At 40.5% G+C, this 12,318-nt stretch overlaps 3 protein-coding genes across 5 annotated transcripts; 1 reads left to right on the top strand and 2 right to left on the bottom strand.

Moving 5' to 3' along the window:
• Positions 1 to 67: 67 nt before the first annotated feature.
• On the bottom strand, positions 68 to 2,320 carry LOC108007124 (uncharacterized). Of its 3 annotated transcripts, none has more exons than XM_065862831.2 (5): positions 1,639 to 2,320; positions 674 to 1,581; positions 505 to 586; positions 317 to 449; positions 68 to 202 (listed from the first exon to the last, which is right to left on the bottom strand). In XM_065862831.2, exons 1-5 carry the CDS (start codon positions 1,960 to 1,962, stop codon positions 141 to 143), a joined length of 1,509 nt encoding a protein of 502 aa, XP_065718903.2. In that variant the 5' UTR covers positions 1,963 to 2,320; the 3' UTR covers positions 68 to 140. The 3 variants fall into 3 exon arrangements, with proteins under 3 accessions (XP_065718903.2, XP_016926220.2, XP_016926227.2); XM_017070731.4 differs by having other exon boundaries at positions 303 to 449; positions 1,639 to 2,315; XM_017070738.4 differs by having other exon boundaries at positions 333 to 449; positions 1,639 to 2,312.
• Positions 2,321 to 2,506: 186 nt separating this feature from the next.
• Positions 2,507 to 3,453, bottom strand: LOC108004689 (putative oligosaccharyltransferase complex subunit CG9662). Its single transcript, XM_017067700.4, has 2 exons — positions 3,225 to 3,453; positions 2,507 to 3,165 (listed from the first exon to the last, which is right to left on the bottom strand). The coding sequence occupies exons 1-2, from the start codon at positions 3,361 to 3,363 to the stop codon at positions 2,855 to 2,857; spliced, it is 450 nt and encodes a 149-aa protein (XP_016923189.1). The 5' UTR covers positions 3,364 to 3,453; the 3' UTR covers positions 2,507 to 2,854.
• Positions 3,454 to 3,769: 316 nt separating this feature from the next.
• On the top strand, positions 3,770 to 5,466 carry Ptpa (Phosphotyrosyl phosphatase activator). The gene is made up of 4 exons (XM_017067686.4): positions 3,770 to 3,928; positions 3,984 to 4,607; positions 4,661 to 4,869; positions 4,996 to 5,466. The coding sequence occupies exons 1-4, from the start codon at positions 3,901 to 3,903 to the stop codon at positions 5,374 to 5,376; spliced, it is 1,242 nt and encodes a 413-aa protein (XP_016923175.3). The 5' UTR covers positions 3,770 to 3,900; the 3' UTR covers positions 5,377 to 5,466.
• The last annotated feature ends 6,852 nt before the right edge of the window (positions 5,467 to 12,318 follow it).

Genomic DNA, 12,318 nt, shown 5'->3' with positions numbered 1-12,318 from the left:
CCACCTCCAGAAGCTAAACACTCTACTTCTTGCACTGAATCAACACATCTGGTCACACTGACTTCCGTTGATTTTTAAATTTAAACAACTTTATTTTTATAATATCACAAGAAAATTAGAATACACAACACTTGATTCGTTCACAACAAAGTTTGCTCCTCTTGGCGGGAAAGAGACATCAGCAATAGGGCTACTGAAGGCGCTAAAAAGATAAATTAGAAAAATACAATTAAATATTACAAATAAATATATTAGTTTAGATTAATAAATGTTAGTGGTTAAAAGGCAAGTATAAATAATACTCAAGCTAGAAAACCGTTTGGTGTCAGTACAATGCTCGAATTTCCGCTTTTTAAAAGTCCTCTAATCAGCGCCAGATCATCGGGTGTTAGGGACCAGCCGGTTAACTGACCCACGGACTGCAGTTCTGGACAACTGTCCATTAGTAACTGGAAATATATTAATTGTTAATAAAGAAATCAGTTGTATTAACTAGATACTTACCTCCACAGACTGTACTGTAAGATCTGGCGCCAAAGTAAACCACACATCCTCCAGAACATTAAAGTCATGCTGCATAAACATGCTGTAAATTTAAGATTTATTAATGAAGTTGGACAATAAGAAAAATCATAATTGGAACTAAGTTAATAATGAAATTACATTTTCTTACCTCATTATATCCTCATCCGTAAAATCCACAGTGTCCACCGCCAATCTCTTCAGATCCGTGGAGTTACAAAGGAAAGCCTTTAAAGAACTGTTCATGATAGCGCTACTTAGGATCTCCAGACCCTCCAGCTGTTGGAACTTTGCATGTCCTTGTCCGTAGGACAGACTATCAATCATGTAGCAGTCGAGATCGATCAGGGAAGGACAGAGACGAGCCAACTTCCCTAGATCAAGGTTTCCCAAGCCCTTGATCATCGTGAGATGTCGCAGGTTCCTGCCAATTGGTCGCTCCAACAGCGGAAGTAACTCGGCCACCACAAATTTGTAGATCTTCAGTTTCCTTAAATTGCGCGTGTGTAGAGCTCTCAGGCTTCCTGTCTTCGGAGAGTCGAGATAAAGGGTTTCCAGCCTAGGACAGGTTTGCATGATAACCTGCAAGGTGGCTTCATCCGTGCCCGTGTCATGGATGTATTTTAAGCGGCACTTGAACCGATCGTCAATATTATCGTGGATAAATTTCAAGGAGGCCCCCACGAAGGAGTATGTGGAGAGTGTCTCTACTTGGGGGCAATGTTCCAGGATTAGGGCAATGTCCGAGTAGCATATGTTCTCCTCTCCCGGCATTCCCACATCCACAACAGTCAGGGATTGTGAGCAGACGCCTTTGGCCAGAAAATCAATTCCGATTTCCGTAATATCAGTCTCGCCAGAAATGTCCAATATCTGCAGGCGTGTGCAGCACTTTCCGATCTCCTCAAGCAACCGATCGTTGGCTATATAGGGCACATACAGCTTGACCAACTGGTTGCATTTTCTGACTATATCATACATGTAGTGCATGTGCTCCTCCTTAACCCAGATTCCTTTGATATTTAACACCCGTAATCCGGCTCCTTGGGCTGCAATCACCTGGAATAAGAAAGGCCATCAATATCGGTTTTTAAAATGGTAATATACTTCAATTACCTGCAAGATTTTCTCGTAATAGCTGAAGGGAAACACCTCGGTCATCAGAAAAGTGACCCCGCAGTTGAGCAGCATCTGCAGGCAGGTGAACCTCATGTTGGCGTCCAGGTAATCCGAGCTTAGGATGACCCTGAGCAGATCCTGGTATATATTCGGAGTAGCTCCCAACTGGGACAGGTATTCGTTTAGCTCCACCATCACGATGTTAATGTCAAGATGGACATCCGGAGCATATTGCACATAACTGATGGTGGACACCAACAAGTTGGCCAGTTCCGCCAAAGCACTATCGCTCAGCGAGCGCACAGTGCACTTTTTCGACATGTCTCTGTTATGGTTTTTGCCCAAGAAGTAAACAAAATGCGACGCAGAAACCGCTGGGAGAAAAGAGCAGGAGAGTATTCGTATTCCTCGAGGTTACATCACTTGGAGAACGGAAAAAGATTGTTTGGTTTTTGGTTCCTTTGGTTAACAATCGAGTTTTCTTCACTTTTCTTGGTAACTATTTAGCTAATTTTCACTTTGATTGCACATACATATATGTAGGTACTGAATATTTATAAACAAAAATAGATTCTAAAATTATATAGGCGATGGATAGCGTTTTTGCACGTTGCGGACGAACTACCGAGCCAAACAAGCCAACAGCGCGAACTGAACTGAGAGTCATGGGACGCTAAAGTTTGTTTTTACCCGATTTTATATGCTCATATAGGCGACATGTTTGAGGGTCTATAAAATCAGCAATCAAACTGACTTAACCAGAAAATTGAAGGAACTATTCAAGAAAATAAAAATTGTATAATTGTGACAACGTTAAAGAAGTGTAAAAAGCTTTAAATATTAAAGTAGTATTATCTTGTTCTAATTTGTGGTATAATTATATTATTTATTCGACATCCTTGAAAAATAGAGAAATAAAAGGGTATTCTGAAACTGTTTACAATACAATTTATTGGCTTTTCCACACAGCCAATAATAAAATCAGTTACAGAAATGCCCTCTATTGTATTTTCAAAAGCTTAAAGCCATTTAAACTGGAATTTCTTATACGGTGATGTCCCTTTGATCTCTTTCGTTAAATTCTACATTAAATTACATGGAAATTCGATTGGAATTAAATTGAAAGAGATTTCGGGGGCATCCCCGATTTAGAGATTTTGGACTGAGAGAGAATACTAAGAGAGCGTTGATCTGTCTGTTTTCAGAAGAGTTTTTACGGCTGCAGGTAGCTGGGCAGCTTCATACGCATGAAAAGCCAGGTGGTGAAGAAGGAGACCAGGATGAAGATGAATCCCATGGCGGTGAGCAGCAGGCGATTGAGGTTTGTCTTTCCCGGTGAGTGGGTTTGGTCCATGATGATGAATCCCAGTCCGCCCACGGTGAACAGGAAGCTGCTGGCCAGGCCCTCCATGATATACTGCCCGTTCACCCGATAAGGCATAAAAGCCACGGGACGGGAGTGCCCATGCTCATCCACAGTGGCTCCCACACTGGGCGGCTCCACGATCACGTCGTAAATAATGCCTGTAGGTAATACACCAAAATAAATTGATCTTAATAGCAATAACTTAGTAAAAACTCACCGCCTGTCACCAGAAAATAGGAAAACAGTATCACACTGAAAACAGCCATTGGCGAGGGCATTGGAATGCTGAATTTCCGGACCTTGATGTTGGGTGGCACCAGGATGTGGAAGGGCAGGTTATACAGTGTCTCGATCATGGTTCAAATATATTTTAACAGCTTTAAAGTCAAAGATATTTTGTTTTTTTCTGGTTTTCGTGGCGGTCTGCCGGCGTAGGCGGAGTTTGTTGTTATCTATCGGATAGGAATGGTCAACTATACGATAACTAAAAACTATCGCATTGCACCTGTGATGCGGTTCACACTATGCTGCATCTGCAGCTGTGTCTTCAACACATTTATATATCCTAGATATATTTAACCTAAATATATTTACTTGATTTATTTTTATAATTATTTATATTTTAGTTTTTTGCAGCTCCAACTGGATTGTATTGTACATGTTTTATGGTTCGCATAATATATTTTTTTTCATTCCAGCAACCTCTGCTTTCACAGTGTAAACGCCCTTAATCCATTGGCTGCATATGCAAACGGTCATACTTAGAGATGACACTGTTGCACTCAACTCCTTGCAACGGAGTAAGAAGAAGACCATGCCCTTAAAATAACAAACAAAACGTAACTCCCGAACAAAACAACTTTAAATCAAGGTTAAACAACTAGTTTGCGAGAATGGCGGATGCCAATATCCAAGGAGAAGGTGCGCAGATTGTATTCCTAATGAAATCAAACCGTGTTAACCAATTGTATTCCAGGTAAACTGCCGGCAATTGCAAAGAGAGTGCAAAATCTAGGAGACCTAGCCATTTGGCAAAGATCCCGCGCCTACCATGATTTGATAGGCTACATCAATGGCACCAGTTCGGCCATTCAGGGGATCAAGACCACGGACGAGGTGTTCGAGTCGGAAATGCTGAGGAAGCTGCTGCGCCTCTTCGATTCCCTGGAGAAATTGGTAGAGCAACATCCTCCTTTGGAGCAGCCCCAGCGGTTTGGCAACAAGGCCTACAGGGATTGGGCCCAGGAGATGCGGGAGCAGCTGCCGGAACTGCTGGAGCAGCTGCTGCCCGCCGCCAAGAAGAGGTACCAGAACGAGCTAGAGCAGTACCTTATGGAGTCTTTTGGCAATGCAACCAGGATTGACTACGGAACCGGGCACGAGCTGTCCTTCCTTTTCTTCTTGTGCTCCCTCTTCAAGGCCGAGATCCTGCAGGAACAGGACATCGTCAGCGCCGCGCTGAGGCTCTTCAATCGATATCTGGAGTTCGTCAGGCAGCTGCAGCGCACCTACAACATGGAACCAGCTGGGAGTCAGGGAGTCTGGTCCCTAGACGACTTTCAGTTCGTGCCCTTCATCTGGGGCAGTGCGCAGCTAGCAGGTGGGTTTTTGGATAGAATCCTCTAGAGATTCAAATTATAAATCTTTTTTCAGTCAAAAGCCCCTTCGATCCCTCGAAGTTCGTGGACGAGCAAATCATCAGTGACTTCAAGGATCACTTCATGTTCATCAGCTGCATCGACTACATCTGCAAGGTCAAGACTGGTCACTTTGGCGAGCACTCCAACCAGCTGTGGAGCATCACGGATGTGCCCTCATGGGTTAAGATCAATGCAGGCCTGGTGAAAATGTATCAAAAGGAGGTGAGGTCTTTAACTGAGATTTTTAGCTAGAAGAACCACTTAGAGGTTTTTAAACGATTATTTTGTGGTTTACAATGAAATATTGTATTAGATACAACCCCAACTTACTTTCTAAACAACCCCCAGATTCTCTCCAAGTTTCCCGTGATCCAGCACGTCTACTTCGGAGAACTGATGGCCTTTGAGCCAGTGTCTCCCGGCACAACCATCACCAATGCCCGACTGGGTCATGTGGCTCCGCCGCCGTCCAAACGCATCTGCATTGGGACTCCGAACTTGGTGCCACCAGTTCCGGTGTCCGCGGCTCCTGCTCCTCCTCCTCCCGCCGAATCTCTGAGCAACGATCTAAATGTGGGCGATTCGAGTAGCGAGAGCAGTGACAGCAGCGTAGTACTGCGTCCATCGACATCGTCGGCTTCTCTGGTGGCGGCCGCCGAGGGATCAGGGGATAAACCCAACATCCAAGCGGCCCAGGGAGAAGCCACCAAGGAACAGGCGCCAGAGTAGAGGAGAAAGGCGATGATCTAACCTGTGTTACAAATTTCTTATTAATAGCGTTGACCCTCGGTCCAGTAAAACTGTTTACACAAGTAAAAATGTAATTTTCTCTGGGTTCTGGAGTGTATAGTTTACAACCTCTGTAGTCAAACCTTTACAAAACTCTCTTGAAACATTTTCTTGGCAAATCTAGTTCACTCCATTTAATCCTAATTTTTCATCCCCAAATTACCAAAACAAAAATGTAAATCTTAAGCCGAATTTGATGGAAACAAATGTGCCACCACCTTTCCTCATTTTGGGCAGAAATAACAAATCTAGGAAGCAAAGCAAAACAAAATCAATACGGCAAATGAGGCATGCAAATAGATGAACTTATAGTACATCAAGTTTTGCGGAGTGAACAGCTTAAAATGAGAGGAAATTATAACAAAAAGTGAAGGAAGCAGGAAAGTGGCAAAATGTAAAACAAAAAAACTTTTGTGGGGAGTCCCCCTGAAAGCATAATCATTTATTTTCGACACATCATTTATCAAACTGTGCGGCAGGAGCCAGCTTGCCACGCCTCCACATTTCGTCACTTAAAAACTTCCTCCGGTATAGTTTTTTCCTTACTTATTTTTAGAGTAAATGGAGGGTAGGCAGCGCATGCAACGCATTAAAACTTTGCCGACGCATTTTGATTGAAGACTTTGAAGAACATGAAAATGTTTGCTTTTCCTCCTTTGTTTCGGTGCAAAAAGTAGCAAAGAGCGGCCAACTTCGGTCATGTTCATCAATTTGACCCCGCCCATACGCCCCATTTTCGAAATTGAGACTTTTCTTGGGTTCAGTTTCATTTTCAGTTTCTGTTTCGGTGTCGGTTTTGTGTTTTCGCAAATTGAATGAAATTTGCGGGAGAACTGTCAGCAGGCGTTCGAACAAGGACCAAAACATGATTGAAGGGCGGTTGTATGATGGCTGTGATGAAGTGGGTGGGATGATGGACCTCTGACCCACTGTAAAATGTGGCTAGCAGGGGGACTGACAAGGTTCAAACCGAGATTTCGGTGTCTCTGACCTTTGGCACAAGACAGTTGCCATGGGAATTTTGAGAAATCAGGGATAAATTTGGAACTGAATGATGGTTTATTACATCTATTGACATGTAGGTAGGGGAACTTTATGTTAACCAGTGAGCGAAATGATTGGGAGCTTTATTAAAAAAAATAAGGGAGTTTTATGATTTAAAACTATTTTTGTAAAATATGGATCATCAATAATAGTTACTTATAAGAATTTCTAGTTCCTGAATTTGTTTAGGGCTTAAATTCTTTGTCGATCAGTTGTATCCTGATATCACGTTAAAAACCGTGTGACTTGCCCTCAGTTCAATTTACCCAACTTCCTCCAACTAATTACGAATAAAACCCGTCCGCATCTTGACTTCCTACAAAGAATTTGCGAAAGTTTAAGATTTTCCAAGGAAGTCGAGAAGTGGCAATGGAAGCCACACGGGACCAAAAGAAATCTGCGAAGTGTCTTCAAACTGCAGCCAATACATATAACTGGTACAAAGTTGACGCAAAAACTTGGAGTTATTCGAAGGGAAACTAAAACCTGAGGTGGAGCAACTTTGACGTGTGATGGGTGGAAATTAGTTATTGTCTTTGGCAAAATAGTGACCTAAGACACTAGAAAAAAATACATTTATTCAGATATACTACTTCCTAATAAATGTTTAGCTTTTAGTTTTTTACTTCTACTAACATCAAATCCTAAAGCAAAAAAAGATTTTTTTTTTAATAACATATATTTACATATGAATATTTATCTTGGAAATGTCCATCAATTTTATGTACTTAAATATTTTTTAATATTGTATTTTTCTCAGTGCTCATGAGTGGGCGGCAAAGATTCTTTGTTGCACCTCGTCGATGAGGTAAACTTAGTTCTTGATCAACTTTCGTGTTTTCTTGGCCATAAGCGGGCGAAGTTCAACTTGGCAACTTTGTGTGCGACAATGACCAGAGTCCACCCCTAACATTCCCGGCTTTCCATCACGTCCTGCAGTCCCAAGATTTACCCACTCCCAAATTAACTTGAGTCAAAATATGCGACTGGCTTTTGGGACCTCTGTTTCTGGTTCTTCGGGTTGCACAATGTTTTCCTTCTGATTTGCGACTCCATTCACCATTTGTGTGTTTAACCAGCTGACGCCAAAAAACACCCATCCACTCCCACTTCATCTTCCTTTGGCAAGAACAAGAACTCATCCCCAAAAAAGGAATACAAGCCCAAAATAATGAATACCAACAAGTTCTCGAAACAACTTTAGACATTCGAAATTGTTGGTACCCTCTGAAGGCTATTTGAAATAAATATGGATTTCAGAAATATTATTAGTATATCAGATCTAAAGGTTTTAAAATCAGTTTAATACAAATCATGGATATATTAGGATCTTAAAATGAGATAATACACATTTAACAACATTTTCAGAAAACCAACCAGCCAGTTGATTGTTCTAAGACAATATATAATATAATGTATATAATGTTTTACAATTTTTAATCGTTATTGAGCTCATCATACCCTTGCAGACCAGAAATACCCCTTGTGTTAAAACGGATAACAAAAGAGTTAAACGTCCCTGAGCCCAACGGATTGTTGGTGCAGAAGTGACCAGAGGAGATGGGATAGGGATTCCAAGTTAGGAGCCTATTGTGTGGTACCATGTGCCAGGGAAAAATCACCAGGAAAATGGGAAATTGGGGGTGGTAGTGTGACATATGCCAGTTTTTCATCGAGAAACACCAACAGAAGGCGATTGGAAAACAGATCTGTGAATTATGTTTGGGCTGCTGATGCTTAAATAAGACGATGAGTAAAGGTTGCTTAAACATTCGAAAAATATGAGCAAATAGGAGTTTAAAGAAGAGTTCAGAGCAAATCGGTAGAAAGTTAAAATGCCAAAAATAAATCTAGTGAAGTTAAGATTATTTCGCTTGAGGTCAAGCAGGGATTGAGTGAACTTTAAGCGCCTGAAATTGGCAGCTCAGCCACTTGAACAATTATTCCACTGGTTCTCCCCTTTATCCAGCCACTTGAGAGCCATCCCTAATACTGTTGGAATTACAAAGATTAGCGCTAATTTCCGACTACCAACTGCGGCTCTCGGGCTCCCTTAACCCCTGTTTTTTCCCCGCCATTCGCTTAGCCCGCCAAGTCATCAAAGGTTACAAATCACTGCCAGCTTCGCCCAACTTAAAATATTAGCCCAAATGGTTTGAGGAAAACTTCGTCATGCAAACATGACTTGGCAGGCTTTGGGCATTAGAGGGGGTGGTTGGGTGGTTGGGCTGTTGGGGGTTAAGGGGGCGGAGTGGGCGGCTTGTGTGGTCGCTGTGGGAAATTCAAGAGCGGCGGATGCGAACGCATCTGAAATGTGCGCTGAAAACTGCAGCTTCTTCTTCCACCTTGGGGCTTTTTATTTCAGATGCTTTTCTTGCTGTTGCAGGCTTCCTGTTTTGGGAATAGACAGCTGCTATGCAATCCGGCCACAGTCGGGTTAAATTCCCCCTTTTAAATCTGTCCAGATATTGGGGTTTCCTATGTGGACACACTTTCCCACTAGACAAAATGTTTGAGTGAATATTTGGGAAAGATTTTGAGACAATATACTGCATATAAAGTATTTTTGCTTGCTATTATCTTATTTTAATGAACTTAAATAAAATACTTGCTTGTTTTAATTTGTTTTCCTATTTTTTAAATTATTTAAAGAAAGTTTATTATCGAAATTATCATTGATCACCACATTTCTTAGAGGGAAAACCATATACAGGGGTGTCACAGAAATCTCCGCATAGAAATAAACCAAGACTTAATTTTTGTGTTGGAATAGATTTAAGTTTAACCCCTGATAAGCCCATAATTATAAACATTATAAAAAAACGTCCAACCTCATCGAGGAACCGTGTTTTTAAATATGTTCTTGGGCTTAAATTGTCACGCAATACATACACCACGATTAATTTGGGATGGAATAGATTTAAAGATCTTTTATTATATTGGTAAACCTTCCCTCAATTATTAAAATATTTATAAAAGGTTAATATTTTATAAAAACCCTAACGCCCTTCCCATTTTTAATCTGCTTACGCCATTTGATACCACGAAAATCCCTCTTAACCCTTGTCAATCCGCTGGATTCTACCGTGGCTCTAAGAGATTACAGCCCATTGATGTGTGTGTTTGGCCGCTGGCCAAAATGTGGGCAGAATGCTCCCAAGTCCTGCGTCCTTCGTCCTTCGTTTTATTCTCCTCCAAATGGCTGGCCATAAAAAGTGCGCGTGTGCGTAGTTTTTTTCCTTTGTTCTACCTCCCAAGTGTTTGTTTTTAATAACTTTAGCAATTTCTTTATGTGCTTTACGTGCGTGTCCTTTGGGCCTCGTCCTCAGGACTTGGCCAGGTGCCTGCCTTATTAATTAGGCCACAAAGTGTCCCGAAACGAGCCCAACAATGTTGGCTAAGGTTATTCCGAAATGGCAGCACTCGAAAGCAAGAGCAATTAGAGTGAGCATAAAAAAAATGGAAACAGGAAGTGCGGAAATGGGGCTTATCCTGGTTTAGCAGGATCTACATTAATCTATGTAAGTTTAGTATTTTAAAATGTATTTTTTTATTTTTCATGTTTAATTAGTTTAAGCTCAGATTCCTTAAAAATGTAATACCTAGTTTTATTTTTAATATAATAAATATTAACTAGATATCCAGTATTTCCAGTATTTTGCAAGTATGTTTCAGCTTATAAAAATATCTATCAAATCTCCCAAGAAACTTCAGGTTTATTTCCTATCTCAGTACATTGTGAAATATTCCCCATTTAAGACCACATTTTCCACAAGTTTTGGCAGCAGCGAACTCTAAAAATTCGAAAAACCACAGCTTCCCCTTCGGTGGATCTGAATGTGTTGACATTTTTATGTGTGCGACTCCGTTTTCTTGGATTGTTTTTTGTTTTGGCATAGTTTTGTTTTTTGCCCCCCAGCGAAATATGCTGTCTTGCACGAGGGCCCCAAACGGCATTCAAATGCACAATTGTTGTCGCCTCAACGGCGTTTGGACTTCCTTTTCGTCCTGGCACCCGACTCCTGTTTTCCATTTTCCATTTTCCTGATCCTGCCGTCTCAACAGCTTGTGTGTGCACTTTGTTGTGCTTGTTTTTCGGCGATGTTGAGTGTGGGTGTGCGTTGGCTATACTCGGAAAAATACAGTTTTGGGTTCTAAAATCAAGTGGGATACGAGATATATAGCAAAAGCTGTAGATACATCTAGGTAAAATGACGAACACACTCCAATGACAGCCACACTATTAATAAATTCTATTTGTATAAAGGAAGAGATTAAATTGTTGGTATGGTTGTTCTTTAAAGTGATAATAAGATCTTAATAACCTTAATTTAAAAGTTTGGGTTAAAAAAATATTTGTAGGCTAGAATTTTTATTAACTTACCTTATTACTAAGAATGAAAATATTTTATGTTACAAGCAGATATATAATTTTTTATAATAATGCATTTAAACATACAGTTAAGTAAATAATCCTAGGAAATACCTGTGAACCCCACACTGCGTATACGTAATTTTATTTGTCTTGATCCCTGTTTTTTATACGAGTGCATGCTAAACATCCGGTTGCTTCTGATTCCGCAGTGTGTACTTTCTCCCTTCTACTTGCTGCTCACTACTTTCTCCTCTTGAGCTGCTTGATGCTCCTGCTGTCGCTGCTTTTTGGGCGTTCTGCTGTCGCTCAACTTCCGCTCGAATAGAGTGAAAAATAGCATTTTAGTGGGCACAATTCGCCAGGGGCCAACCTGCTCGTGCTTCCTTCCGCTTCCCTTGTCCCTTTCGCAGATTGACAGTACACACACACCGGAAGTGGAAGTGGAAACGGAGAAAGGGTGCCAGAGATAGAAAAAAAGGGAGAACTCTCTCCCAAAACGGCAGCCATCTTGATCTCAGCTGTCAGTTGTTAAAGGCTCGCCAGCCATCTTGCTCTAACCAAATTAAATAGTACAATTTACCATGTGTCTGAGTGCATGCGTGTGTGTGTGAGTTTGGTAATTGCAAAAGTTGCCAGCGAAGTTTGTCAGTTATAAAGGGAATTCGTAGGAACAAACATAAACGCATTATACACTGAGGAAAAAAAGGCACTAAAAGAAAAAAAAATAGTTAATAATTGCCTCTATAATCTTATGTTGTTTTTAAAATGTGGGTTCTAAAATAATATTATATATAAAATATATTTTTTCATACTCGAGGTAAAGTTTTTGATTGTCCTTTTTTGCAGAACCTTAAGTCTTATTTCGTTTTTAGAAAATATTTTATTTATTTTTCTTTTCTTTTAAAAAAATGTTTTTTACAAAAGTAATATTTTCCAGTGCCTGAAGTTGCATTTGTGTGTTATTTTTTATGCGTTGGCTGTGCAAAGAAAGTGCAGAAATTGCAAACGACTTAAATAAGCAAACAGAAGCGAAAAGCTCACACACACACATGCACGCAGAAGTTGACACACTCCCACACATGCAAATACACCGTGCACGAAGGAGGGATCCTTTATGACCTCCCTCTTAAAAAAATACATTTTTCGCGCTTTGCTACTTAAATAAACTACTTTTTACTACTGACTGGCTTTTACAGCCTTTTTTGTTGTTTCGGACTTACGTTTTTACTGATATTTTTATGTATGGGCATAAATTGTTGGTATTGTTGTTCTTCTTATTTTTTACTAGATGGTTACTATAATGTTGAGCATTACTTTCAGACGGCAACATTGTTGATAGGGTATAACTTTCAGGTGTAGACTTTTTACAATGGTTGGGAGGCATACAAAGGATTTTGAAATCATTTGTTAAGGTGTCTAAAAGTATGCAATAAAATAAACAACGTCGTCTTTGGGACTTAACA

The sequence above is a fragment of the Drosophila suzukii genome, chromosome 2L (genome assembly GCF_043229965.1).
Source record: "Drosophila suzukii chromosome 2L, CBGP_Dsuzu_IsoJpt1.0, whole genome shotgun sequence".
Classification (NCBI taxonomy): Eukaryota; Metazoa; Arthropoda; class Insecta; order Diptera; family Drosophilidae; genus Drosophila; species Drosophila suzukii.
The sequence above is the reverse complement of the archived record's forward strand: the minus strand, read 5'-3'. Positions and strand labels throughout refer to the sequence as shown.

What these genes read in the sequence shown, in the direction of transcription:
- LOC108007124 (XM_065862831.2), bottom strand. Translation starts at nt 1,962, where the DNA reads ATGTCGAAAAAGTGCACTGTGCGCTCGCTGAGCGATAGTGCTTTGGCG. An exon ending in TTACAGTACAGTCTGTGGAG is followed by an intron (nt 450 to 504) that starts GTAAGTATCTAG and finishes ATATATTTCCAG; the next exon opens with TTACTAATGGACAGTTGTCC. An exon ending in CATTGTACTGACACCAAACG is followed by an intron (nt 203 to 316) that starts GTTTTCTAGCTT and finishes TTATCTTTTTAG; the next exon opens with CGCCTTCAGTAGCCCTATTG.
- Ptpa (XM_017067686.4), top strand. Translation starts at nt 3,901, where the DNA reads ATGGCGGATGCCAATATCCAAGGAGAAG. An exon ending in GGGCAGTGCGCAGCTAGCAG is followed by an intron (nt 4,608 to 4,660) that starts GTGGGTTTTTGG and finishes ATCTTTTTTCAG; the next exon opens with TCAAAAGCCCCTTCGATCCC. An exon ending in TGAAAATGTATCAAAAGGAG is followed by an intron (nt 4,870 to 4,995) that starts GTGAGGTCTTTA and finishes AACAACCCCCAG; the next exon opens with ATTCTCTCCAAGTTTCCCGT.
- LOC108004689 (XM_017067700.4), bottom strand. Translation starts at nt 3,363, where the DNA reads ATGATCGAGACACTGTATAACCTGCCCTTCCACATCCTGGTGCCACCC. An exon ending in CTATTTTCTGGTGACAGGCG is followed by an intron (nt 3,166 to 3,224) that starts GTGAGTTTTTAC and finishes TATTACCTACAG; the next exon opens with GCATTATTTACGACGTGATC.